General features: G+C 50.0%; 1 protein-coding gene across 2 annotated transcripts; it reads left to right on the top strand.

Moving 5' to 3' along the window:
• Nucleotides 1-3,595: 3,595 nt before the first annotated feature.
• On the top strand, nucleotides 3,596-26,847 carry LOC125449198 (mammalian ependymin-related protein 1-like). Of its 2 annotated transcripts, XM_048524875.2 has the most exons (7): nucleotides 3,596-3,726; nucleotides 6,193-6,300; nucleotides 9,706-9,740; nucleotides 17,379-17,516; nucleotides 18,304-18,487; nucleotides 23,702-23,789; nucleotides 26,702-26,847. In XM_048524875.2, the coding sequence occupies exons 1-7, from the start codon at nucleotides 3,705-3,707 to the stop codon at nucleotides 26,775-26,777; spliced, it is 651 nt and encodes a 216-aa protein (XP_048380832.1). In that variant the 5' UTR covers nucleotides 3,596-3,704; the 3' UTR covers nucleotides 26,778-26,847. The 2 variants fall into 2 exon arrangements, with proteins under 2 accessions (XP_048380832.1, XP_048380833.1); XM_048524876.2 differs by lacking the exon at nucleotides 6,193-6,300 and having other exon boundaries at nucleotides 3,652-3,726.
• Nucleotides 26,848-27,783: the final 936 nt, after the last annotated feature.

Here is a 27,783-nt window from a genome sequence, read left to right as displayed (position 1 = left end):
AGCAGTTTCTGATTTTCATTACACATTTGCAGCTCTTCGAGTTGTTTGAGTTCTGGTATGTTACTTTCGAATTGCGAGTTCTGCGAAATTAGCCCAATAGCGCGGTCTTCCCTCTAATTGCTACAGTTTGGTGTCAAGTTGTGCAAATGAATTCACTGCCTCAGATCACACGCTGCCCTCCCCAACCCCACCACCCCCCAATATCTCTCTGCAAAATTGGATTGTGCAATGTGATTCGTGCAAAAAATTGTATGAGGCCCAGCTCCCAAAAACAAACAAAAAGCTCCCCATAAGGTAAACAGTTGACTGAGACCAAGTGGAATCAGATCCGAATGTTCTCAGTGGTTGAACTTCTATCCACGATACACTTGTAGATTTGCAGACAAGGCCCTTCGGCACATCAAGTCCGCTCTGACACATCTACCAGTAAAGGCTCAGCAATCCCAATCTCCCGCACTTGTCCCACATCCTTGGATGTTACGATATTTCAAGTTCTCATCGGAACATCTTTTAAAGGTTTAGAAACTAAAAGAACGGTGGATGCTGTCAATGAGCAACAAAAGCAGAAGTTGCCGGAAAAGTTGCCTCAGCAGGTCTGGCAGCATCCGAGGAAGGGTCACCGGATCTGAAATGTTAACTCTTGATTTTTCTCAGCAGATGCTGTTCAACCTTTTAGAGATTTCTGGCCTCCACTTCCCTCCCTGGCAGTGCATTCCAGTTTCTCACAATTGAATTTATCGCCATCTGCCACGTTCGGAATTTGAACCCATGCCCGTACAGATCGCGAACAAAAATGGAAAGGTCCGGTCTAGGCCCGAAACGTCAGCTTTTGTGCTCCTGAGATGCTGCTTGGCCCGCTGTGTTCATCCAGCTCCACCCTTTGTTATCTTAAGTTCCGGAAGGTCTGTTTTTCTCTCTCCACAGATACTGCCGTACCACGCTGAGCCTTCACCAGCAGTTTCTGATTTTTGTTAGATATTTACAGCGTCGACAGCTGCCAAGTCGCCTCCGAATCTCCTGCCCTCTATCCTAAATCTATGTCCCCCCTTGTGATTGACCTCTCAACCAAGCAGAGCAGCTGCTCTCTACCCACCTTGTCCATACCCCATATAATCTTATACACCTTGACAGCAAACCGCTACCCCCGCCAGTCTTTGCTGCTCCAGAGAAAAGAATCCAAGCCTATCTAGTTTCTCCCTCCCAGGCAACATCCAGATGAGTCTCCTCTGTACCCCATCTAGTGCTGTCACATCCTTCCCATAATGAGGCGACCAGAGCTGCACACAGTGCTCCAGCTATGGCCTGACCAATGCTCTTGCTCTTGTGCTCTGTACCACGCCTGATGGTCGTAAGTATCCCATGTGCCTTCTTAACCATCCTATTCATGCGCTGTGCCAACTTCAGGGATCTGTGAATAATTACCCCGAGACCCCTCTGCTCCTCTGAGCAACCCAGGGTCCCACCGTTCATTAAATACTCCCTCATCCTGTTTCTTCTTCCGAAGTACCTCACATTTCTCAGGGCTAAATGCCATCTGCCACTGGTCTGCCCCTCAGACCAACATACAACTTTACCTTACGGCTATCTTCTTCGCGATCTACCAATTTTCGTGCCATCTGCAACCTTGCTGAACATCCCCTCCCAGGTTTTCGCCCATCCTCATTCATGTTTATGTTGGCAACATCAAGTGTTGTCCGAGCTACATGGCTTTGTGTTCTGTTAAAATGTCAGCTCGTTGCATATCAAACATTGTTCATTGTTTTAGTTGTACAACTGTGGTTTGGGATGGGAACATGAGCAACACGCCGGCCGATCTGTGAAACCAGTTATTCAACTAACACCTTAACCTTTACTGCCTTATGGCCCTTCAGCCCTCATTACCCAGCACTTCTTGTTCATTGGTATGTAGATTGTTCAGATCAGAACGGTACCCACCCACTATTTTATTGTAATTTGAGATTTGCTTGCGCTGTCAGAAAGGATTTAAACTAGTTCCTCAGGGGGATGGGAGTTCAGACACGAGTCATATACAGCATGGGAACAGACCCTTCGATCCAACTCACCCAGGCCGACCAGAAAACCTAAACTAATCTGATCTCCCAGATTCTCCAGCATGAGCAGTCCCCACCATCTCTAAATTAATCCAGCCCCATTTGCTGGTATTTAGCCCATATCCATCTAACTCCTTCCTGTTCATGTACCCGTCCAGATGCCTTTTACATGTTGTAACTGTACCAGCCCCCACCACTTCCTCTGGCAGCTCGTTCCATACACGCACCATCCTCTGTGTGAAAAAGTTACCCCTCAGGTCCCTTTTAAATATTTCCCCCTCTCACCTAAAACTTATGCCCCTCTAGTTTTGGACTCCCCTACCCTGGGGGAAAAGACCTTGTCTATTCACCCTATCCATGTCCTCCATGATTTTACAAACTTCTGTAAGGTCATTCCTTAGCGTCCAATGTTCCAAGGATAAATAGTCTCAGCCTGTTGAAATTCCCCATATTGCTGAGGGTGCGGGGAGGCGATGGCCCAGTGGTATTATCACTAAACTGTTAGTCCAGAAATCCAGGTAACATTCTGGGGACCCGGGTTCAAATTCCACACTGGCACATGGCAGAATTTGAATTCAATAAATATCTGGATTTAAGAGTCTGGTGATGACCATGAATCCATTGTCAATTGTTGTAAAAACTCATCTGGTTCACTAATGTCCTTTAGGGAAGGAAACTGCCATCCTTACCCGGTCTGGGCCAATGTGTGACTTCAGACCCACAGCAATGTGGTTGACTCTGAACTGCCCTCTGGGTTATTGGGGATGGGGCACTAAATGCTGCCCGGCCAGCAATGCCCCCATCCCAGGAATGAATAAAAAATACTCAAACCGTCCACAACTGGTAACGTCCTTGTAAATCTTTTCTGAACACGTTCAAATTACACAATATCTTTTCTACAGCAGGGAGACCAGAATTGAATGTAATATTCCGAAAGTGGCCTCACCAGGGTCCTGTACAGCAGCAGCATGACCTCCCAGCCGCTGTGCTCAATGCACTGACCAAGTTGAACGGAATGAGAGAGCAGATGGACATAAACAGGGGCAGAAGGCAGAACAGACCCTCAATAATGTACTTATCAGAGGACATCCTGGAAATCTCTGATTCCCAACGACAGCTGTACTCGGTACGAATCGATAATTGCGCCTGTTATTATGAAATTGGACACAGAATAACATTGTTAACTTTGCCTTCAGCTCAACTATTCTGTCTCAAGACAAAACTCAAAATGTGGCAGAAAAAAATCCCACCATAACTTATTGATATTCACACATGCACCCCCACCCCACCCCGCCGTAAGAAATCACCAGGCAGTCCCTGTCTGAGAGCATTGAGATTAAGGATACGTTCTCCAGGGAGTGGGTCGCTCTCCGTAATCATAAGATTCCCTCACGTGGCTGAGCTGTGAATCCACTGCCCTTAAGCAAACTTTAGCTGCCTTCATCCCAGGCCAACAGAATTGCCTAACAGCTCCCCATGCAAAGTTCAACATCGGGCCCACACTCTGAAAGAGTGTTTGTAAATAACCCAGCCACTCCATTGGTTGCCTTTGTGCTGAATTATGTCATTGGGAGGTTATCACCTGATGTTTGTCCCGTGATGAGGAAGTATAAAGAGTAACAGTTTGAACGTGAGCCTCAGGAGAGTGACAACATGGGAGCTGTTCGAGTGATGAGTGAGTGTGAGGGCCATATGGCGGCCCCTTTCTAAAGGTTTCCACATTTTACAGCAGCTTGCCTTCAGTCAGCCTGGGGCTATTGTCACCGTGATTGTCAATTTGATTAATTTAAAGGGAGCTTTGTTTGAAAGGGCTTTACTGTTCCTTCGGGAGGCACTGAGCCTTTCCGTGGCCAAGTTGCCTTTAATTTTTCCCAGAAGTGTTTGAGAGGAGTGTTTAGAAAATGTGACTCCCGTTCAGATGAGGACAGGGGTGAGCGAAAGCCTGGTCCAAGAGGTAGGTGTGAGGAGCAGAGAGAGCGTGGGGAGGGGTGGGGGCTGTTGGCTCCTGACGCTGGAGCTGCAAAGGGCTGAGGTTGGGACGGTAGAATTGGGAAAAGTGGGAAAGAAAAGGATTGGAACCGGAAGGACAGAGAGGGTCTGGGGAAGTGCGATGCTGGGGGAGGATGCTGTCAGATGGGGTGGGGGGTGGTGGGTGGCCATGTAGGTCAGAGGGAGGGGGCATTGGCTGGAAATGCAAGACAGGGTGGTGGGGTTCTGGAGGTGCTGCAGATCGCAGGCTGGCCGGGCCGTAGAGCAACACGGCAGTTGGATGAGCAATAAGGATGGACTGAGGCTTGGGAAGAATCAAGGGAAGCACAGGGTCTGTGCAGCCTCCCTCTGTCGCTGTCGCTGAGATCAGCGAATTCTCAACAAAGAGCAGAAGTTTACTTCTATTAGTGAGAACTCGGCAGTATTTCTGAACAACGAGACCTTGGGGTGAAGGTGCATGTTTCCTTGAAAGTGCGGTGGCAGGGAGCCAGGGTAGTGAAGAAGCCATTTGGTTGGCTTGCCTTTATTGGCCAGTGTGGGAGTTGGGAGGACACGTTGCGGATGTACAGGACGTCGGTTCGGCAGGTTTTGGAATACTGCGTTCAGCTCTGGTCTCCCTGCTAAAGGAAGGTATTGTTAAAGTGGAAAGGGTTTGGAAGAGGTTTACAGGGATGTCGCCAGGATCGGAGGGTTTGAGCTACAGGGAGAGGCTGGGGCCATTTTCCCTGGAGTTTCGGAGGCTGAAGAGGTGACCTTATAGAGGTTTATAAAACCATGAGGGGCATGGATAGGGTGAATAGACAAGGTCTTTCCCCCCAGGGTAGGGGAGTCCAAAACTAGAGGGGCATAGGTTTAAGGTGAGAGGGGAATGATTTAAAAGGGGACCTGAGGGGCACCTTTTTCACACAGAGGGTGGTGCGTGTGTGGAACGAGCTGCCAGAGGAAGTGGTGGAGGCTGGTACAGTTACAGCATTTAAAAGGCACCTGGATGGGGACACGGATAGAGGGACAGGGACCAAATGCTGGAAAATGGGACTGGATTAATTTAGAATATCTGGTCAGTATAGACGAGTTGGATCGGCCATGTGCTGTTCATCTCTGTGCCTCCATCAATTGCCTCTGATAACGACATGGTAACGCTCCTCTGGGGAGAAAGGTGCTATACCAATGTTGCTGTTGTTGTTGCAGTGCTGTCTTCTCAGGTCTCCCAGCAGCTGGCAAGAGGTCAGCGCTTGTCTGAGAATTTGGAAATTGCCCGTCTGCAAGCAGATGTGTAACGGTCCATCCCAAGCCCTGGCCTGAGCCATTGACTGAAATAGCAGCACCACCCCCTCAACGTGTGTGTGTACCAGCCCCCCACCCCACGCTCCCCACCACCCCCCGACCCCAGGGCAGACTTCTGTCCTTCCGGGCAACGGCCCCTGCAGGTGCCAGAATAATTCCAGCCCTTCTCTGCAAATAATCCCCGCGGGATCTCTGATATCGAGCTGCCTGAGCCTGTCGATAGGCTCGGGATTCGGGCTAGAAAAAGGGGCCAGCACTGTCTGGGCCCTCAGTGTTTTAATGGTGGCGCAGGCCCGCTGCAGTCTCGAAAGCCAAGGCCATGAGGTAGTGTCACTACCAGAGCCTGTGGATATCCCTGTGATTGGGCCTCAATGGTTTAATGGTCTCTCTCAGCCAGTACTGCAGGGCACATTTCTGTGGTTCAACTCCTCCAGGGCTTAGGTTCCCCAGTTAATTTACCGCTTCCCCACAATCCAGCTTCAGTATCTATTCACTCCTTCCACCAGCACCTCACACCCTCCTAAAGGGGCCATCCGTGGCGCAGCCAGCTATTCGACTGCTAGTGCTTGCGCTTGGCAGTTGGGGATTGGTGGAGAAGGCCCACCACTCAGACACGTTCTCCCCGTTTCTGGTTTTACCGAGGCCTGTTCCGGCACCAGCTGCGAGAGCGGCCCAATTCTGGGGGCAGACGTGGGCCTCGAAGCCTGGGCTACAGTTCCTCATCGACCGAGCCCCTTGCCCCCAGAGCCACGGGGATGGCGTTGGAGCCGGCGGGGGGCCTCAGGAGGCGATGGAGTCAGTCTCAAACAGATAGGGCCAAAAAAAACAGGTAAAGACTGGTCTTGTGTTTTGCCTTTGTATGTCCCAGGGTTTGGAATTCTGGCAGTGGGGGGCAACCCAGAGAAGATGGCGGCCATCCTGTTCATCTGCTCCTTGTTCTTTCTGAGTGCTTTAGGAAGTCAACCAACACCCTGCAGTGAGTACACATTACACATCACGCTGTCAGGGCCCGAGGAAGTAGCGCAGAGTTTGTGAAGAAAGTTTGGGTAAGCTGGGACTTATCTCACTGGAGCATAAGATTTTGAGGAGACGACCTTATCGAGGTTTACAAAATCATGAGGGGCATGAATAAGGTGGATGGCTGGTGACCTTCCCCCAGGATGCAAAATTCAAGACTCAGTGACATATTTCTAAGCTGAGAGGACAGAGACTCGATAAATACATGGGCGGCAAATTCTTTAGACAGAGGGTGGTCCGTGTGTGGAATGAGCTTCCAGAGGAAGTGGTGGGTGTGGGTACAGTTACAGCATTTAAAAGACATTTGGATAAGGACATGAACAGGGAAAGGTTTGGAGGTATATGGGCCAGGGGCAGGCAGGTGGGGCTGGCTTAGTTTGGGGATTATGTTTGGCATGGACTGTTCCTGTGCCCATAGTATCTCTCCAGTGTGGAAGCAGAAAATTCTGCCTGTCAAGTTCACAATGACCCTCTGCAGAGCATCCTCTGCAGACCCAAACCCCTACGCTATCCCTGTTCTCCTGCGTTTCCCAAGGCTAACCCACCTAACCTGCACATCCCTGGGCACTATGGGGCAATTTAGCACGGCCAATCCACCCTAACATGCACATCCCTGGGCACGATGGGACAATTTAGCACGGCCAATCACCCTAACCCGCACATCCCTGGTCACTATGGGGCAATTTAGCACGGCCAATCACCCTAAACTGCACATCCCTGGACACTATGGGACAATTTAGCACGGCCAATCCACCCTAACCTGCACATCCCTGGACACTATGGGGCAATTTAACACGGCCAATCCATCCTAACCTGCACATCCCTGGGCACTATGGGACAATTTAGCACGGCCAATCCACACTAACCTGCACATCCCTGGGCACTATGGGACAATTTAGCACGGCCAATCCACCCTAACCCTGCACATCCCTGGGCACTATGGGACAATTTAGCCAGGCCAATCCACGCTAACCCGCACATCCCTGGGCACTATGGGGTAATTTAGCATGGCCAATCCACCCTAACCTGCACATCCCTAGGCACTATGGGACAATTTAGCATGGCCAATCCACCCTAACCTGCACATCCCTGGGCACTATGGGACAATTTAGCATGGCCAATCCACCCTAACCTGCACATCCCTGGGCACTATGGGACAATTTAGCACGGCCAATCCACCCTAACCCGCACATCCCTGGGCACTATGGGACAATTTAGCATGGCCAATCCACCCTATCCTGCACATCCCTGGGCACTATGGGACAATTTGGCACGGCCAATCCACCCTAACCTGCACATCCCTGGGCCCTATGGGACAATTTAGCACGGCCTATCCACCCTAACCTGCACATCCCTGGGCACTATGGAACAATTTAGCACGGCCAATCCACCCTAACCCGCACATCCCTGGGCACTATGGGACAATTTAGCACGGCCAATCCACCCTAACCCGCACATCCCTGGGCACTATGGGACAATTTAGCACGGCCAATCCACCCTAACCTGCACATCCCTGGGCACTATAGGACAACTTAGCATGGCCAATCCACCCTAACCTGCACACCCCTGGACACTATGGGACAATTTAGCACGGCCAACCCACCCTAACCTGCACATCCCTGGACACTATGGGACAATTTAGCACGGCCAATCCACCCTAACCTGCACATCCCTGGGCACTATGGGACAACTTAGCATGGCCAATCCACCCTAACCTGCACATCCCTGGACACTATGGGACAATTTAGCACGGCCAACCCACCCTAACCCGCACATCCCTGGGCACTATGGGACAATTTAGCACGGCCAATCCACCCTAACCCGCACATCCCTGGGCACTATGGGACAATTTAGCACGGCCAACCCACCCTAACCTGCACATCCCTGGGCACTATGGGACAATTTAGCACGGCCAACCCACCCTAACCTGCACATCCCTGGGCACTATGGGACAATTTAGCACGGCCAATCCACCCTAACCTGCACATCCCTGGGCACTATGGGACAACTTAGCATGGCCAATCCACCCTAATCTGCACATCCCTGGACACTATGGGACAATTTAGCACGGCCAACCCACGCTAACCTGCACATCCCTGGACACTATGGGACAATTTAGCACGGCCAACCCACCCTAACCTGCACATCCCTGGACACTATAGGACAATTTAACACGGCCAATCCACCCTAACCCGCACATCCCTGGGCACTATGGGACAATTTAGCACGGCCAATCCACCCTAACCTGCACATCCCTGGGCACTATGGGACAATTTAGCACGGCCAATCCACCCTAACCTGCACATCCCTGGGCACTATGGGACAATTTAGCACGGCCAATCCACCCTAACCCGCACATCCCTGGGCACTATGGGACAATTTAGCACGGCCAATCCACCCTAACCCGCACATCCCTGGGCACTATGGGACAATTTAGCACGGCCAATCCACCCTAACCTGCACATCCCTGGGCACTATGGGATAATTTAGCACGGCCAATCCACCCTAACCCGCACATCCCTGGGCACTATGGGGGCAATTTAGCACGGCCAATCCACCCTAACCCGCACATCCCTGGACACTATGGGACAATTTAGCACGGCCAATCCACCCTAACCTGCACATCCCAGGGCACTATGGGACAATTTAGCACGGCCAATCCACCCTAACCTGCACATCCCTGGGCACTATGGGGCAATTTAGCACGGCCAATCCACCCTAACCCGCACATCCCTGGGCACTATGGGGCAATTTAGCACGGCCAATCCACCCTAACCCGCACATCCCTGGGCACTATGGGACAATTTAGCACGGCCAATCCACCCTAACCCACACATCCCTGGGCACTATGGGACAATTTAGCACGGCCAATCCACCCTAACCTGCACATCCCTGGACACTATGGGGTAATTTAGCACGGCCAATCCACCCTAACCCGCACATCTTTGGACTGTGGGGGAGAAACCAGAGCACCCGGAGGAAACCCACGCAGACACGGGGAGAATGTGCAAACTCCCCACAGACAGTTGCCCGAGGGTGGGATCGAACCCGGGTCCCTGGTGCCGTGAGGCTGCAGTGCTAACCACTGAGCCAACCCTCAAGGAGTGACTGATTGGAATGGGACTCATCATTTTCTGGCCACACATTGCAGGTCACATTGATGCGTTTCAGGGACATGAGAGAAATAAATGAACAGAAGGGTTGGTGGAGTAGGGTAGAAGGAAGGACAGAGGTCATTAGAGGGGAGGGAAGTTTCTGTGGGACATAAGCGTCTGTTTTCTGGAATATCTGGAGAGCATGAATGTGTGAATGGTCCTTCCTCCAAACATATGCTGCCTCCTTCTCTCTATCTTGTATCTTACAGCTGCACCGGATCTCCTGGAAGGTCATAGGTATACTGTAAGTATTAACATTGCAGAACCTGACGAGGTACCTGTGGAGGCAGAGCAAAAGTCAACATTCTCTTGGGAAATAAAGTCGGGCAAATAACCGAGGTTTCATGTGGGGAGCACTTGGGGAACAGTAACCATAATTCTGTCAGTTTTAAAGTAGGATGAGCGTGGTGTGCGGGTGAAAGCTCCAAATTGGAACCTGGCCATTTGACGGGAGCTTCCAAACGTTGATCTGGGGAGTGCGTCCACAGGCAAAAGGATGACTAGCGAGCCGGGGAAGCTTTTGAAAGGGAGACAACAAGTGTTCAGAGACAGCATAAAAACTGATAGAACTACAGGATGCTGTAAATCAGGAACAAAGACAAAGTTGCTGGAAAAGCTCAGCAGGTCTGGCAGCATCTGCGGAGGAGAGTTAACGTTTCGAGTCTGGTGAATCCCTCGAGGAGCATGGGGGAGTAGGGGCACACTTAAGAGGAAATAAGGAGGGAAAATGAGATAGATTGAGCAGATAAAGTTAAGGAGAATCCAAAGAGATTCTACAAGTGCATTAAGAGCAAAAGAACAACCAGGGAGGTAATAGGGCCCCTTAAAGATCAATGTGGCTGTCTCTGTGTGGAACTGGAGGAGATGGGTGAGATACTAAACAAGTATTTTGTGTCAACATTTGCTGTGGAGAAAGACGTGGAAGTTAGGCATGGTGAGGAAATATATAGCGGTGACTTGAAAGCAGACTGCACTACAGAAGTGGAAGTGCTCGAGGTCTTGAGACACATAAAACTAGATAAATCCCTGGGACCTTATCAAGTGTATCTGAGGATGTTATGGGAAGCTGGGGAAGAGTTTGCGGGGCCCCTGACAGAGATATTTGTATCATCTACAGCCGCGGTTGAGGTGCCAGAGGACTGGAGAGTGGTTCATGTTGTGCCATTATTAAGAAAGGCTGCAAGGAAAAGCCAGGGAACTACAGACTGGTGAACCAAATGCCAGTGGTGGGTGAGTTTTTGGAAGGGACTCTGAGAGACAGGATTGGGAGAAGCAAGGACTGTTTCGGGGTAGAGATGGTAGGAATTGCAGATGCTGGAGAATCTGAGATAACAAGGTGTAGGGCTGGAAGAACATAGCAGGCCAAGCAGCATCAGGGGAGCAGGAAGGCTTACATTTCAGGTCTTGATCCTTCTTCAGAAATGGGGCTCTCTGAAGAAGGGATTAGGCCCGAAACGCCAGCTTTCCTGCTCCTGAAAAATCCTGTTTAGGGATACTCAGCATTGCTTTGTGCATGGGAAATCATCACTCACAAACCTGACTGAGTTTTCTGAGGATGCGCCAAGGAGATAGATGAGGGATGAGCAGCAGATGCTGTCTACATTGTCTTTAGTAAGGCCTACGAGAAGGATCTGCAAGGCAGACTGGTTAGTGAAGTTAGATCACATGGGATCCATGGAGATCTAGCCAAGTGGATGCAAAACTGGTAGGAAACACCGTGGATTGTAGAAGGTTGTTATATCAGTCTGTGACCAGCAATATTCGTTCATATCACCATTTAAAATCACTTAACTAAACTATTTGGATGACAATGTTGGAAGCATGGTTAGCAAGTTTGTGGATGACGCTGGTGGTATAATGGACAGGGAAGAGAGTTATCTAAGATTACAGCGGGATCTTGCTCTGCTGGGACACTGGTCTAAAGAGCGGCAGATGGAGTTTAATTTGGATAAGTGCGAGATGTTGCATTTTGCTAAGACATTCCAGGGCAGGACTTACTTAATGGCCATGTTCTGGAGAGTGTTGTCAAACGGAGTGACCTGGGGTTTCAGGTACATAGTCCCTTGAAAGTGGAGTCGCAGTGGACAGGGCGGTGAGGAAGGTGTTTCGTACGCTTGCCTTTATTGGCCAGTGCATTGTGTGTAGGAGTTGGGAGGGTCATGTTGTAGCTGTACAGGACATTGGTTAGGGCCACTTTTGCAAGACTGTATACATTCTGGTCACCCCTCCACAGGAAGGACATTATTACATTGAAAGGGGTGCAGGAAGGATTTACAAGGATGTTACCGGAACTGGAGGGTTTGAGCTACAGAGAGGGGCTGAATAGGCTGGGGCTATTTTCCCTGGAGTGTCGGAGGTTGATGGGTGACCTTAGAGAGGTTTATAAAACCACAAGGGGCATGGATAGGATAAGTTGCAAAAGTTTTTTTCCAAGGGAAGGGGTGTTCCAAACTGGAAGGCAGACGTTTGAGGTGAGAGGGGGATTGATTTAAAAGGGACCAGAGGGGCAACTTTTTCACACAGCGAGTGGTTCGTTTGTGGAACAAACTCCCAGAGGAAGTGGTAGAATGTAGATATGACTACAACATTTAGAAGACATTTGGACAGGCACATAAATAGGAAACCTTTAGAGGGATACGGACCAAACGCAAGCAAATAGGATTAACTTAGAGATAATAGGAACTGCAGATGCTGGAGAATCCAAGGTAACAAAGTGTGGAGCTGGATGAACACAGCAGGCCAAGCAGCTTCTCAGGAGCACAAAAGCTGATGTTTTGGGCCTAGACCCTTCATCACTAGCGGAAAATGAGGTAATGTTCCTTAGACTTGTGCTGAGCTTCACTGGAACACTCCAATAAGCCTAGGAGAGAGATGTTGGTCACAGAGCAGGGTGGTGTGTTAAAGGGGCAGGTAACAGGTAGTTCAGGGTCTTTTTTGCCAGCAGAATGTTGACACTCTGCAAAGCAGTCACCAAGTCTACGCTTCGTTTCCCCAATGTAGAGGAGACCACATTGTGAGCAGCGAATGCAGTAGACTAGATTCGAGGAAGTGTAGGTGAAGTGTTGCTTCACTTGGAAGGTATGCTTGGGCCCTTGGATACTGGGGAGGGAGGTGGTAAATGGGCAGGTTTTGCTCCTTCGCCAGTTACAGGGGAAGGTGCCATAGGGCTGTTGGAGGGGTGTGCACGGTGTTGGGGGTGAAGCGAGTGCGGATCACGGTGTCCTGGAGGGAACGTTCCCTGTGGAGGGTGAACATGGGAGGAGAGGGGAATATGTGTCCGGTGGTGGCATCTCACTGGAGGGGTGGCAGAAATGGTGCCTGGGTCCTCCTTCTGAATGTGGATTCCTGGGTGAATGGTAGGTGAGGACAAAGGGAACCCTATCCCTGCGGCATGGGTGGAAGAGAGAGGGTGAGGACAGAAGTGCAAGAGATGGGTCGCACCCGTTTGAGGGCCCTGTCGACAACAGAGCTGGGGAATCACGGTTGAGGAAGAAGGTGTACATTTCGGAGACTCCCTTGTTGAAGTTGGTATCACCAGGACAGACATGATGGAGAAACTGGGAGAATGGAATAGAATCTTTATAGGAAGCAGGGCCTGAGAATGTATAGTAATTGTGGGTTTGCAGTGGATATAGGTGGCCAAGTTAATCCCAGAGATGGAAACAGGACTGTCAAGGAATCGAAAGGAGATGGACCCAGTGAAGGTGAGAGCAGGGTGGAAATTGGAAGCGAAATGGGTAACCGTTTCCAATTCAGGGTATGTAGAGGGAAGCAGCACCGATGATATCATTCCATGTACCGGAGCAAAAATCGCAGGTGGGGCTGCAGTAGGATTAGAGCAAAGAATGTTCCATATTCCCCACAAAGAGATGGGCATATCTGAGGCCCAGGCGGGTACCTATGGCCACCCCTTTGCTCTGAAGGAAGTGGGAGGAGTTAAAAAAGAAGCTGTTGAGGGTGAGGATGAGCTGGGCCAAGCGGAGGACGGTGGGGACGGTCCGGGCCTCTTTTTTCCCAGGTAGAAGCGGAGAGCCTGAGACCCTCCTGGTGGGGGATGGAAGTATAAAGGGATTTGCACAGCTCTGGTAAAGAGGGAGGTGTCAGGAACCCACAAACTGGAAACTCAACCAGCATAAATCGACCAAGAAATTGCAGACATAAGTGGGAAGGGGCTGGAAGAGGGGGAGAGATTTTTAAAAAATGGAATTGAGGCAGGAAGAGAAGAGTCCTGCGGGGCAGGGGAGGCAGAAGCAATGGGTCTTCCTGGGTTTTGTGGATTTTGGGAAGGAGGTAGAAGCGAGCTGTGCGGGATCAGGAGACAAATGAGCTTGGAGGCTGTTGTGGTGGGGGGGGGGGGTGCATGGAGTTGGGTGGGGGGAGATCACCGGATGAAACGAGATTAGTGACCGTCGCGGACGCAATAGCCTGGTGTGCCGTGGTGGGGTCATGGTCCGGGGTAGGAGATATCTGAGAGCTGGCTCTCAGCCCCTGCAGTGAAGGGGTCAGTCTGCCAGGTTACAACAGCCCCACCGTGGTTGGCAGGCCTGGCGACAGAGCCAGGGTTGGATCTAAGCGGGCAGCGCGCGGTCAGTTCACGGGTAGATAGGTTGGAATGGGTAAGGGAGGCAGAGAAATTGAGGCGACCAACAGCGCATCAACCATTCTCAATGGAACAGGCCAAGTGCAGGGAAATGGCCAGAGGAGCGCATGTGGGTGGAGGGAGAGCATTTGAGAAGGGTGGAGGGGTCTTTGAGATGAACTGTAACAAAATGTGCAACATCCTAACACTTTGAAAAATAGATGAATGAAACACAGTTACCAGGTATCTCATGGTATTGAGAACGACAAACAAGACTTGCGCCTGATAACTGTTAATGCAGCTTCCATTGAACAGGCAGTTAAAATAAAGAATATTTAACGACTATCCCCTTTACCTGCCTGAGATGAGACTCCCCAGATATCCGCTCTGTGCGTACTTGAACTTGGAATGGGCTAGAGAAGCCTCCTGAGTTCAATTTGTCTCTCTATGCAGCCTCTCCAGCAGAAGTGGCTCTACTGAGGCATAGGGTCCTTCTGTGTTGGGTGTGGCCTCTCTCTTGGTGGAGTTTCTGCCAAATCCAGGGGTGTAGGCCTGTCGGGCACATTTCCAGAACCTTCCAATCAGAGTGCGGTCCTTAACCGCTTTGCCGTTCCATTCCTGGGGCGGGAGTTGGGGGAGGGGGCAGTGGTGGCATAGGGTGGGGATGTAACTTTTGATCATTTGCATTCCTTACTCAACTCATGACTTAAACCCCATAATCTGTTTTAATTTGATTTGATTTATTATTGCCATGTGTACCTAAGTACAGTGAAAAGTTTTATTTTGTGTGCAGCACAGGCAGACCATACCATACACAGTGCATTAGGGTAATAGAGCAGAGTGCGGAATACAATGTTACAGCTGCAGAGAAGGTACACAGGGAGCAACATCAATCTAAGAGTGAAATTTGAGAGGTCCATTCAGATATCTAGCCACATCAGTGAAGAAGCTGCTCTTGAATCTGTTGGTCTGTGTGTTTAAGCTTTTGTACCATCTGCCCATTGGAAGAGGTTTGAAGGGATTACAACCAGGGTGGGAGGGGTCTTTGGTGTTGGCTGCCATTCCAAGGCAGGGGGAAGTGTAGATAGAGTCGAGGGTCCTGCTCCTCTGATGCTGCTTGGCAGGTGTGTTCCTCCAGCTCTACACCGCGTTATCTCAGATTCTCCAGCATCTGCAGTTCCTATTACCTCTATCACACAATTTAAGTGTCATCTGATAACCTGAGCTTCAAACAAAATGGTGCTTTGAGACATTGTAACATCAATGCAGCGCATGATTGTTGGTTTTACAAATTGGGATTTTTAAACTTGTAAATACTTTGAACACATTTTCCATTGGTTCGATATTTATACAAAACTCTATAACTGCGGCTACACCTATACCAACACAGATTGGAACAGATCAAGAATACCGTGTCCAGTTCTGGTCCCCCTGTTATGGGAAGCTGGATTGGGTTCAGAAGGGATTTACCAGGATGTTGCCAGGAATGGGGGATGTAGGTTATAAAGAAAGGCTGGGTCAGCTAGGACTTGTTTCACTGGAGAGTCGGAGGTTGAGAGGTGACCTGACGGATGTTTGTGAAATAGTGAGAGGTATAGAGAGGTTTAATGGTAGTTTCCTTTTTCGGAGGATGGGGAGATTTCAAGACTGGGGGGGGGCACATTTTTTCAGGTGAGATGAAAGAGATTTTAAAAAGACACGAGCGGCAAATATTTTAAACAGAGTGTGTGGAATGAGCTTCCAGAGGAAGTGGTGGGTGGGGGTACAGTTACAACGTATAAAAGATGTTTGGATAAGTGCATGAACAGGGAAAGGTTTGGAGGGAATTGGGCCAGGAGCAGGCAGGTGGGACTGGTTTAGTTAGGGATTATGGTCAGCATGGACTGGTTGGGCCGAAGGGTCTGTTTCTGTGCTGTGCGACTCTGTGACTCTATAAGGATGCAAGCTCCCTCAGGGCATTTAGGAATCAAACACTAGTTTAACCAGAGATAGTAGGAACTGCAGATGCTGGAGAATCTGAGATAACGCGGTGCAGAGCTGGATGAACACAACAGGCCAAGCAGCATGAAAGTTCCTGAAGAAGGAATTTTCTGATTTCTGAAGGAGGGTCTCGACCCGAAACGTCAAACTTTCCCACTTCTCTGATGCTGCTTGGCCTGCCGTGTTCCTCCAGCTCCGCACCATGTTATCTCTAGTTTAACCAGCGCTGCTTAAAAGTCAGGAGTGAGCAAGAACCCTCGTCCTTGTGATTTGCCTCAGCCAATGCTTGCGGCCATGTATTCCATCTCACCTTTCCCCTGAATTCCTGATTGGAATTATCCAGTCACTTCCCTCTGTTGACAGTGCACTAGCCATAGATTCACACAGCATGGAAACAGACCCTTCAGTCCAACTTAACTGGGCTGACTGGGTCTCCTACACAGGACTAGTCCCATTTGTTAATATAACAATATCAATACAACCCTATAGCTCTGCCCTCGGCTCTAAGCAGAATGATCTTCTCTATGTCAAATCTATCGAACTCCAAAAATAACTGTTAAGACTTCTATCCAGAGAAGAAACTCCTAGTCTATATTGCCTTCGCTGATGGGTATTTTGGGGCTCAAGTCCCCAGCTCCCTGAAAGTGGCCACGCAAGTAGATAGGGTGGTAAGGAAGGCGTATGGCATGCTTGCCTTTATTGGTCAGGGAATTGAGTACAGGAGTCAGGATGTCATGTTGCAGCTTTATGAGACTTTGTTTAGGTCACACTTGAGAGTATTGTGTTCAAATCTGGTCACCACCTTTAGGGAGAGGGTGCAGTAGAGGTTTACCAGGATGCTGCCTGGATTAGAGGATATGAGGCTGGAAAAACTCAGTGTTTTCTCTGGAGCGTGGAGGCTGAGGGGAGACCTGATAGTTTTATGGATTTCTATGAGAGGCATAGCTCGGGGTTGATGGTCAGAATTTTTTCCCCAGAGTTAAAATGTCTGATACTCAGGGACATGTATTAAAGGCGAGGTGTGGGGGGAGTTCCAAAGGAGATGTGAGGGGCAAGTTTTTTACACAGAGAGCAGTCGGAGTGTGGAACAGACAGCCAGGGGATGGTGGTGGAGGCAGGAACGATAGGAGCATTTAAGGGGCTTTTAGGAAAGCGCATGGATATACAAGGAATGGAGGGATATGGACCAAGGACAGGTAGAAGGGGCTAGTTTAGTCTGGCACAACATTGTGGGCCAAAGGGCCAGTTCCTGTGCTGTACAGCTCCATGTTCTATGTATAAGCTCACAGTAATGGTGTCATCTTTGCCAATATTTTTTCAAAGGGTGACCTGAGGAGAACCTTTGAGGAACAGGAAAGATTCTCCTACGATGCTATTCAAAAGAGGATATATGTGTTCAGAAGGATGTTGCAAGGATCTAGCAAAATGCTGGAAGTGGTGGATATCATGCTATTCCAGCAGGTGGGTTTGTTCGGCCCCCAAGAGCCTGATTTTCAATGTGGAGAGCATGACAATCCTCTACACTGTTCCCCAGGACAGGGACAGCACGGGGTTAGATACAGAGTAAAGCTCCCTCTACACTGTCCCCCATCAAACATTCCCAGGACAGGGACAGCACAGGGTTAGATACAGAGTAAAGCTCCCTCTACACTGTCCCCCCCATCAAACACTCCCCAGGACAGGGACAGCACAGGGTTAGTTACAGAGTAAAGCTCCTTCTACACTGTCCCCCCATCAAACACTCCCAGGACAGGGACAGCACAGGGTTAGATACAGAGTAAAGCTCCCTCTACACTGTCCCCCCATCAAACACTCCCCAGGACAGGGACAGCATAGGCCCAATTATGAGCCAGTTTCAAACCCCATTTCATCTAGATTTTGTTCGAAGAATTCCACAAGGGATCCTAATGGTATATTTTAAAATTTCAAAGTTTGCACCTGTAATGTTCGAGTTGTGTACAAGTTTCCCCCTTTAGCAGCTTCCTGTATCGTTGTGCTTACAAATATAATTCCACCAGACCCTCTGTTGTACCACGGTGCCTGAAGTTAATGAGGCTTTAGTAAATCACCAGCCAATGTTCAAATACTTTGCACAGCAGTGCGCTGAGTGAATTAGCTCTCGCGCAACAAATGCATGCATGAGATTTTGAATTTGATGCAAACAGATCTTCTTGCCTGGGTCTCCAGATCTGGGAAGTGTGGTAAAGTTTCCCTGTGTAACTGCTCTCTCTTTCCCCTCTGCTTGCAGTCTGTCATGTACCAGTTCTACCCTCAGAACAAGACCTGTGTGATGTCTGCTCTCCATACTCCATTCCAGCCCATCGCGGTTCCCTCCGACGCCAAGTTCGTCACTCAGATGTATGCTGGTGGCTCCTCTGAACCGCGGGAGGGTGTTCTGGCCAATGTCTGGAGCCTGACACCTCAAGAGGGTGGTAAGTATACAGACAGACACCTGCTCGATCTGTGCTGTCGTCTGTGCTCTCTCTCCAGTACATCATCAGCACATCGGGGGCTGGCAGGGGTGTGCCAACTTGGAGGGCATTGAGCGTCAGATCAGTGTTGGCTTCACCCAATAATTGGCGGCCACCAAATGAGTTTAAAGCCGGCTGTTTATTTATTTTCCTTTTGCATCTTTACAGACATTGAGCCAGATTAGATTCATTGTCACTCGAATGGGTACAGCGAAAAGTTTGCAAAGTCAAGCCTATGGTGCCATCTTAGATACTTAGGCATAGATACTTAAGTATTTGGTATAAAATTGAAAGAATAATAAATAAAAATCCAGATTAAGAATTAAAAAGAGAAAAAAGTACTCGATTTGCAGTGCTTTCACCCCAGATATGTGTCACTGTCCACAGCAGGCCCAGGTCATCTCTGGTTTGATTTGATTTATTGTAGTCATGTGAACCTAAGTACAGTGAAAAGCTTTGTTTTGCCAGCAGTACAGGCATATCATAGCAAACAAGGACATACAGATTGTAGGGTGCTTAGACAGAGTGAGCCGTACAGTTTACATGACACAGGAGGTGTGCAAAGGCACATCAACACTGGCAAGATCAGCATTAATAGAAGTTAGAGAGTCCTATAACGACAGGGAAGAAGCTGTCCTTGAACCTGTTAGTGCATGTGGGCTGCTCCACACAAGAGGTTGGAAGGGGGCATTACTGGGGAGGGAGGGGTCTTTGATGTTGGCATCCTTTCCGTGGCCATGAGAAGTGTAAATGGAGTCCATGGATGGAAGATGAGAAGGTGCAGAGCTGGATGAACACAGCAGGCCAAGCAGAGGAACAGGAAAGCTGACGTTTTGAGCCTAGACCCTTCCTGCTCCTCTGATGCTGCTTGGCCTGCTGTGTCCATCCAGCTCTACACCTTGTTATCTCAGATTCTCCAGCATCTGCAGTTCCTGATATCCATAGATGGGAGGTTGGCTTCCGCGATGGTCTGGGCTGTGCACACCTCCTTCTGTAGTTTCTCATGGTCCTGGGCAGAGCAGTCGCCATGCCAGGCCATTGCGCGCCTGGACAGTACGCTTTCAATGGGGCATCTGTAGAAGTTGGTGAGGGACCTTATGGATGTGCCGAATTTCCTGAGCCGCCTGAGGAAGAAGAGGTAATGTTGTGCATTCTTGACCATTGTATCTATGTGGGTCATCCAGGACAGGTTGTTATAATAACTCCCAGGAACATGATGCTCTCGAACCTCTCCGCTTCAGCTCCGTCGTTGCAGATGAGAGCGTGTCTTCATCCTTTCTTCCTGAGCTTCAATGAGCTTCTTTAGTTTTGCCGATATTGAGAGAGAGATTGTTATCATTGCACCAAGACACCAAGTCGTAGTCTGTTTCGCCTGGGGGCATCGGAACGGGAGGACGCCCCTTTTAAGACTATAAGGCCATAAGAAATGGGAACAGGGGAAGGCCATTCGGCCCTTCCAGTCTGTTCCACTGTTCAATAGGCTCATGGCTGATCCGACATTCCTCAGGTGCACTTTCCTGCCCCTTCCCCGTTGCCCCTCGTTTCCCCGAATCAATCTCTCGCGGCCTTCACAAGTAGCCCCTTGGCCTGCGTGGCAAGGAGCTCCAAAGCTCCAGAGAAGAAATTCCTCCACATCCCAGGCACACCTTTATTCTGAGACGATGCCCAACGATCATGAGATCGGTGAAGCCTCTACCATTCTTGAAGAATTGCCTAACTTTGCTTCTGAAAGATCTGGGTCTAACTTTTCAGTTATGATTTGGGGACTTTCTCGGCCAGCTGGGTGGCATGGAAACCCATTGCCAGGCTTCAAGGGCCTCCAGGCCGTTGAGGAAAAATCAATTTCATCTCAGTTTCTGGCTGCCCTGATAAAATGGGCATGGTCTCTCCTTTCACGCTAAGAAGATGCAGCAGGCACAGGCTGGCAAGGGCCGCAGTTGAGGGGCACAGATTTGAAGCCATTCGCAAAGGTGAGGACTTGGCGAAGCTCCAGCAGGAGCCGGCGAGCAGCAGGCAGGGTTAAGGAACCTCAAAACCGAAGGATCAGATCTAAGCTCCAGAGCCCTGCCTTAACCGGTTGTGAATGCTGGTAGGCCGCTAAATGACCAACAGGAAGCTGAGGCGCTATAAGTATCCCTGTCCACAATGATGAGGGAGCCTTGACCATCACAGGGGTGAAATATGATCACCAAACATCAGCCAGAAGTGCCAAATGGGTAGCCCATCTCAGCTTCTGCCCTCGCTGATGCCAGGCTTCAAAAAGTTTGATCTACTGCATGTGAAACAGTTCGAGGCCACTTGATAGTGCCAACGCTATGGGCCCTGACAACATTCCAGCAGTAGGGCTGAAGACCTTGTGGTCCAGAACTTGCTGCATCCTTAGTCCATCAAGGATAGTAGGAACCGCAGAGGCTGGAGTCAGAGGTAACACAGTGAGGAGCTGGAGGAACACAACGGGCCAGGCAGCATCAGAGGAACAGAAAAGTTGACATTTCGGGTCGGGACCCTCCTTCAGAAATGGGGGACGGAGGAAGGGAGCTCGAAAATAAATAGAGAGAGGAAGGGTAGGGCTGGGGACGGTAGGTGGGACAGTGACTGGTGAGTGCAGGTAGGGAGTGGTGGGGATTGGTCAGTGAGGTGGGAGGGAAGATGGACAGGTTGCGTCAGGTCAAGGAGGTGGGGATGAGAGGGACAGTTGGTCATGGGATGAGGCGGGCTGGGATGTGGTGGGGAGAATTCCATGTTTAGGCTGTTCCAGTGCAGCTACCGCACTGGCATCTACCCAAAATTGCCAAAGTATATTGCACAAGCAATTCAACCCAGCCATTAGCCATCCCATCAGCCTCCTCTCAGTCATCAGAGAGGTATTGGTTAGGCTGACCAACAGTGCCATCTAGTGGCACATTACAAAGGAATAAGACCAGCCATCTCCTGAAAACTTCGGCGGGTCTGTCTAGCACCTGTGGAGAGAAATCAGAGTTAACGTTGCGGGTCCGGTGACCCTTCCTCAGACTGCTGAAGACTTCAGAAGAAAGGTCGTGGGACCCGAAACGTTAACTCTGATGTCCCTCTGCAGGCGCTGGCCAGGCCTGCTGAGCTTTTCCAGCGATTTCTGGTTTTTGTCTCAGATTTCCGAGCGTCTGCGGTAATTTCGGGAGGGAGGGGGGTGGTTTTTGGTCATACAAAACGAATAAGCTGCCCAGCAGACGTTGCAGCCCTACCTGCGCTACTCAGCTCCTGACCTTGTTGGAAACTTGGAGCAGATGTGGACAAACGAGCTGAACACGAGGTGAGGCGAGTATCTGCTCTTGACAACATAACATGGCCTTTTTCGGGTTTCACCACAACAGCAGCTAGTAAAACTGGAGCAGAAGGGGGGGAAAAGCCAGAGATATTTCTGTGTCACTATCAGAGATTTCCCCATCGGCGTATTCCTCTCGCAAAGAGAGCAACTGCTACGTGTGGTCAGAAAGGTTGAAGTTATAACTTGAACAAAGAAATGTGGGTTGTTGATGATTGATCACCCCAGCCGCAGGATATTATCGCAGGTTTGCAGTTCAAAGGGGGACCTAACTGAAACTTTACTGAATGGCCTGGACAGAGTGGATGTTGGGAAAATGTTTCCATTGCTAGGAGAGACCAGGACCCGAGGGCACAGCCTTAGAGTAAAGGGTCAGAGATGAGGAGTAACTTCTTCAGCTTGGGAGTGGTGCATCTATGGAATTCACTGCCACAGAAGGCTGTGGAGGCCAGGTCATTGAGGACATTTAAGACTGAAAGGGATAGGACTGGATGGGCCGAATGGCCCAATTTCTGCTCCTGTGTCTTGTGACTTGATGCACCAAACTCACCTCTGCTGCCGTCTCCATCATAGCATCGAAAGTGGGGGGTGTTTGCCGGTAATTGCACAATGTTCGGCGTCATCTGCAACGCTGCAAATTCTGAAATAGTTTGAGCTCATGTCCAGAAACAGCTGGACAATCTTTGGCTGGGCCTGACAAGTGGCGGGCCGAAGGGCTAACAGTTAAAGGTGATATTCAATGAGCACGTAGATTGTACAGGATGGGAAAATAGTCCAGGAGAGTTATTGAAGACAAGCTGCATGACCTTGAATGAGTGCTGCGAACACAGGCGTCTGCTTTCTTTGTGCTGACTTTGTGTGTGTGTGTGTGTGTGTGTGTGTGCGTTGTTCCCAACTGACGAGCTGTCAATTGAGGGGTCCCCCACGGGCAGGAGGGTGTGAGGCTTGTCGCTTTTGTGGTCACCCTGATTAAGGTGTCAATTCTCCTACGCTCCCTTGGAGCATAAACCTGGGTCTCTGAATTATTCGTCCAGTGGTTTTCTCACCCCTGGGCTGTCTACACAAGGATTCTCCGAAGTCACTCACTGCCGGCCAGTCAATTGTCATTCCCCTCCATTTGCGAGTGCTCCTGCCAATCTTGACTTCAATATCCTGACTCTAAGGCGTACTAAGCCCTGGGAGCTGTGTCAGTGTCAGAGACTCCCCCTCGATGTATTTCTCCAGCCAAAGAGCACAACTGCTAAGTCTGGTCAGAAATTAGGACCGACTTCACACCGACTGGAGGTGGAAAAGGGAGGAAAAGCAGATGTCACAATCCATTGGGCCACCACCTTATCAAGTGAGCGAGCAGTTTCAAGGCCCCCAGTGGCCGATTCCTGCTCCTAATTCTACCGCTTGTGAGACTAGGACTAGTAACCTTTTTAAAGAGCGTGAGGAACAGTTGCGAATGTGGTTTCCCAGAGCAGGAGGGTGACCGAAAGCGACACATTTTGGGGACGCAATGATCCCTGCCTCCCAGTTCCCCACTGGACAGTTATGACAATTGGACTCTCATTCTGTGCCAACCCCAAGATGTGTGCAATGAGCCTCTCAGAGCCCCTCGGTCTGATTTTCGATTCGGCTAACCGTTTACACAGGCAATCAGAAGATGAGATAACAAGGTGTAAAGCTGGATGAACGCAGCAGGCCCAGCAGCGTCCGAGGAGCAGGAAGGCTGACGTTTCAGGTCAAGACCCTTCTTCAGAAAAGACTGCGATATCTCAGATTCTCCAGCATCAGCAGTTCCTACTCTTATCTCTGTAACAATCAGAAGATGGTATCGTTTCTGCAGTTAGTCCCTAATGTTGAAATGACCACCTTTTTTTATTTTTCAGATATTTCTTTCCTGTCTTACACGGATTTCAATTGTGTCCCTCTGTCTGAGGTCTCCCACAGGAAGGGCAAGGGTTGGATCTTTGCAACGTGAGTTGGTTGATGCTTTCTATAGCTTTGCCTTTCATACCTGTGCCCAACTCCCTCACACAGTCTGGCACTTGCTTTACCAATGCCTGGCATTCCCTAGATGCGAGGTTAAAGGGCAATAGGGTGACAGGTCAATATTGTAACTGAACCCATTTCTCTCCTCACGCAGCAGTGAGACACCAAGAAGATGAGTAATATTTATATTGACTGTAAGACAGGAGAACTTCATGCAATATGAGTTCACTGAACCAGGCTAACAGCCCCGATCAATCAGGGAGCCCTGGCTGATAAATATAAACAGGAGTGTCGGGAAGTTCTGTTCACTGTGAGGCCTGTCTCTGAAGGAGTCAGGCCGTGAATTGCTGATGGATAGTTGCCTCTCTGGAGCCATTTCAGTATGTGATCCCCTGTCGCCAACTTTGAGCCCAAAGCCAACCACAAATGGCTTTCAAATGCAATTGAACTACTTGACACTGGCTTCATAAGTTCAGTTTGTCCCTGTATCAGCTGAGGACATTATGTCTGTCGGTCCCACTGAGGAGAAATCACCCCTAACATCTAAACTAACTCCCTCATAGTACCAGTGCTCGCAAACCTCTCGCATACCACCAGACCAGCTCAGTTTCCCCCAAAGAGATAATGGGAACTGCAGATGCTGGAGAATCCAAGATAACAAAGTGTGGGGCTAGATGAACACAGCAGGCCCAGCAGCATCTCAGGAGCACAAAAGCTGAATGAAGGGGCTAGGCCCTAAAGCATGGCCAATCCACACTAACCTGCGCATCCCTGGGCACTATGGGACAATTTAGCACTGCCAATCCACCCTAACCTGCACATCCCTGGGCACTATGGGACAATTTAGCACTGCCAATCCACCCTAACCTGCACATCCCTGGGCACTACGGGACAATTTAGCACGGCCAATCCACCCTAACCTGCACATCCCTGGGCACTGTGGGACAATTTAGCACAGCCAATCCACCCTAACCCGCGCATCCCCGGGCACTATGGGGGCAATTTAGCACGGCCAACCCACCCTAACCTGCACATCCCTGGGCACTATGGGACAATTTAGCACAGTCAGTCCACCCTAACCTGCACATCCCTGGGCACTATGGGGGCAATTTAGCACGGCCAACCCACCCTAACCTGCACATCCCTGGGCACTATGGGACAATTTAGCACAGCCAGTTCACCCTAACCTGCACATCCCTGGGCACTATGGGACAATTTAGCACGGCCAACCCACCCTAACCTGCACATCCCTGGGCACTATGGGACAATTTAGCACAGCCAGTTCACCCTAACCTGCACATCCCTGGGCACTATGGGACAATTTAGCACGGCCAACCCACCCTAACCTGCACATCCCTGGGCATTGTGGGACAATTTAGCACGGCCAACCCACCCTAACCCGCACATCCCAGGGCACTATGGGACAATTTAGCACGGCCAATCCACCCTAACCTGCACATCCCTGGGCATTGTGGGACAATTTAGCACGGCCAAACCACCCTAACCCGCACATCCCTGGGCACTATGGGACAACTTAGCCCGGCCAATCCCACCCTAACCTGCACATCCCTGGGCACTAGGGGACAATTTAGCATGGCCAATCCACCCTAACCCGCACATCCCTGGGCACTATGGGACAATTTAGCACGGCCAATCCACCCTAACCTGCACATCCCTGGGCACTATGGGACAATTTAGCATGGCCAATCCACCCTAACCTGCACATCCCTGGGCACTATGGGACAATTTAGCACGGCCAATCCACCCTAACCCGCACATCCCTGGGCACTATGGGACAATTTAGCATGGCCAATCCACCCTAACCTGCACATCCCTGGGCACTATGGGACAATTTAGCACGGCCAATCCACCCTAACCTGCACATCCCTGGACACTATGGGACAATTTAGCACGGCCTATCCACCCTAACCTGCACATCCCTGGGCACTATGGGGCAATTTAGCACGGCCAATCCACCCTAACCTGCACATCCCTGGGCACTATGGGGCAATTTAGCACGGCCAATCCACCCTAACCCGCACATCCCTGGGCACTAAGGGACAATTTAGCACGGCCAACCCACCCTAACCCGCACATCCCTGGGCACTAAGGGACAATTTAGCACGGCCAACCCACCCTAACCCGCACATCCCTGGGCACTATGGGGCAATTTAGCACGGCCAATCCACCCTAACCTGCACATCCCTGGGCACTATGGGACAATTTAGCACGGCCAATCCACCCTAACCTGCACATCCCTGGGCACTATGGGACAATTTAGCACGGCCAATCCACCCTAACCTGCACATCCCTGGGCACTATGGGACAATTTAGCACGGCCAATCCACCCTAACCCGCACATCCCTGGGCACTATGGGACAATTTAGCATGGCCAATCCACCCTAACCAGCACATCCCTGGGCACTATGGGACAATTTAGCACGGCCAATCCACCCTAACCTGCACATCCCTGGGCACTATGGGACAATTTAGCATGGCCAATCCACCCTAACCCGCACATCCCTGGGCACTATGGGACAATTTAGCACGGCCAATCCACCCTAACCTGCACATCCCTGGGCACTATGGGACAATTTAGCACGGCCAGTCCACCCTAACCTGCACATTTTTGGACTGTAGGAGGAAGTCAGAGCACCTGGAGGGAACACAAACAGACGCAGAGGGAGAATGTGCAAACTCCACACAGATAGTTGCCTGAGGCTGGAATTGAACCCTGGTCCCTGGCGTACTGTCAGCAATAACCACTGAGCCACCCAAAGGAAGTGCTCCTTATGCCAGTTGCTGCATTTTCCCATTGAGTGAGCAATTCACAGTGTGCGAAGTGTTTTTGGAAAGTTTCTGAACTAGCCTTTACTTGTTCTGTTTCTAATTCCTAGATTCATGAACTTGAATAAGACTATCCATGATCCCAGCGTGTTCACACCTCCTCCAGAGTGCTCTCATCTGGACTAAGCGCTGAGAATATTCTCTCGTGGAGCTGGTGGAACTATCAGATTTACTCTAATAAAGAATGATTGTATCACGGGTCTGCCTGTTTACTGAGGTCAACAATTTTCCCACTTCCTCTGTGTGGAGAGTTTACAGAATTCTCGTCCCCAGAGATACGCTTAATGGTAAGGTCCAGGGCTGTGTTGCCAAATAAAGGGACCTTGGAGGGGTGCAGGTTCATAGTTCCTTGAAAGTGGAGTTGCAGGTAGACAGGGCAGTGAGGAAGGTGTTTGGTATGCTCGCCTTTATTGGTCAGTGCATTGAATATAGGATTCGGGAGGTCATTTTGCAATTGTACGGGACATCAGTGAAGCCACTTTTGGAATATTATGTTCAGTTCTGCTCTCCTTGCTATAGTAAAGAAGTTGTTTAACTTGAAAGGGTGCAGAATATATTTACAAAGATGTTGGAGGGTTTGAGCTACAGGGAGAGGCTGGGGCAATTTTCCCCGGAGCGTCGGAGGCTGAGGGGGTGACCTTATAGAGGTTCATAAAATCACGAGGGGCATGGATAGGGTGAATAGACAAGGTCTTTTCCCCAGGGTGGGGGGAATCCAAAGCTAGAGGGGCATAGGTTTACGGTGAGAGGGGAAAGATTTGAAAGGGACCTATGGGGCAACTTTTTCACACAGAGGGTGGTGCATGTATGGAATGAGCTGCCAGAGGAAGTGGTGGGGGCTGGTACAGTTACAACATTTAAAAGGCATCTGGATGGGGCCATGAATAGGAAGGATTTAGAGGGATATGGGCCAAATGCTGGCAAATGGGACTAGATTAATTTGGGATATCTGGTCAGCATGGACGGGCTGCGCTGAAGGGTCTGTTTATGTGCTGTACATCTCTGAAACTCTATGACTGGTGAAGTGAGGGTGATTGATTATTTTTTAAGCCCAAGATGGACAGACTCCTGACTGACCAGGCCGAAAATGGCCTCACCCTGCTCACATTGTTTAAGTCACCTACCCGTCCAG

The sequence above is a fragment of the Stegostoma tigrinum genome, chromosome 42 (assembly GCF_030684315.1).
Source record: "Stegostoma tigrinum isolate sSteTig4 chromosome 42, sSteTig4.hap1, whole genome shotgun sequence".
Lineage (NCBI taxonomy): Eukaryota > Metazoa > Chordata > Chondrichthyes > Orectolobiformes > Stegostomatidae > Stegostoma > Stegostoma tigrinum.
Note: the sequence above shows the minus strand (reverse complement) of the source record. Positions and strands in the feature narration are given on the sequence as shown.

What these genes read in the sequence shown, in the direction of transcription:
- LOC125449198 (XM_048524875.2), top strand. Translation starts at nt 3,705, where the DNA reads ATGGGAGCTGTTCGAGTGATGA. An exon ending in GGGAGCTGTTCGAGTGATGA is followed by an intron (nt 3,727 to 6,192) that starts GTGAGTGTGAGG and finishes TGTATGTCCCAG; the next exon opens with GGTTTGGAATTCTGGCAGTG. An exon ending in CCTGACACCTCAAGAGGGTG is followed by an intron (nt 18,488 to 23,701) that starts GTAAGTATACAG and finishes TTTATTTTTCAG; the next exon opens with ATATTTCTTTCCTGTCTTAC.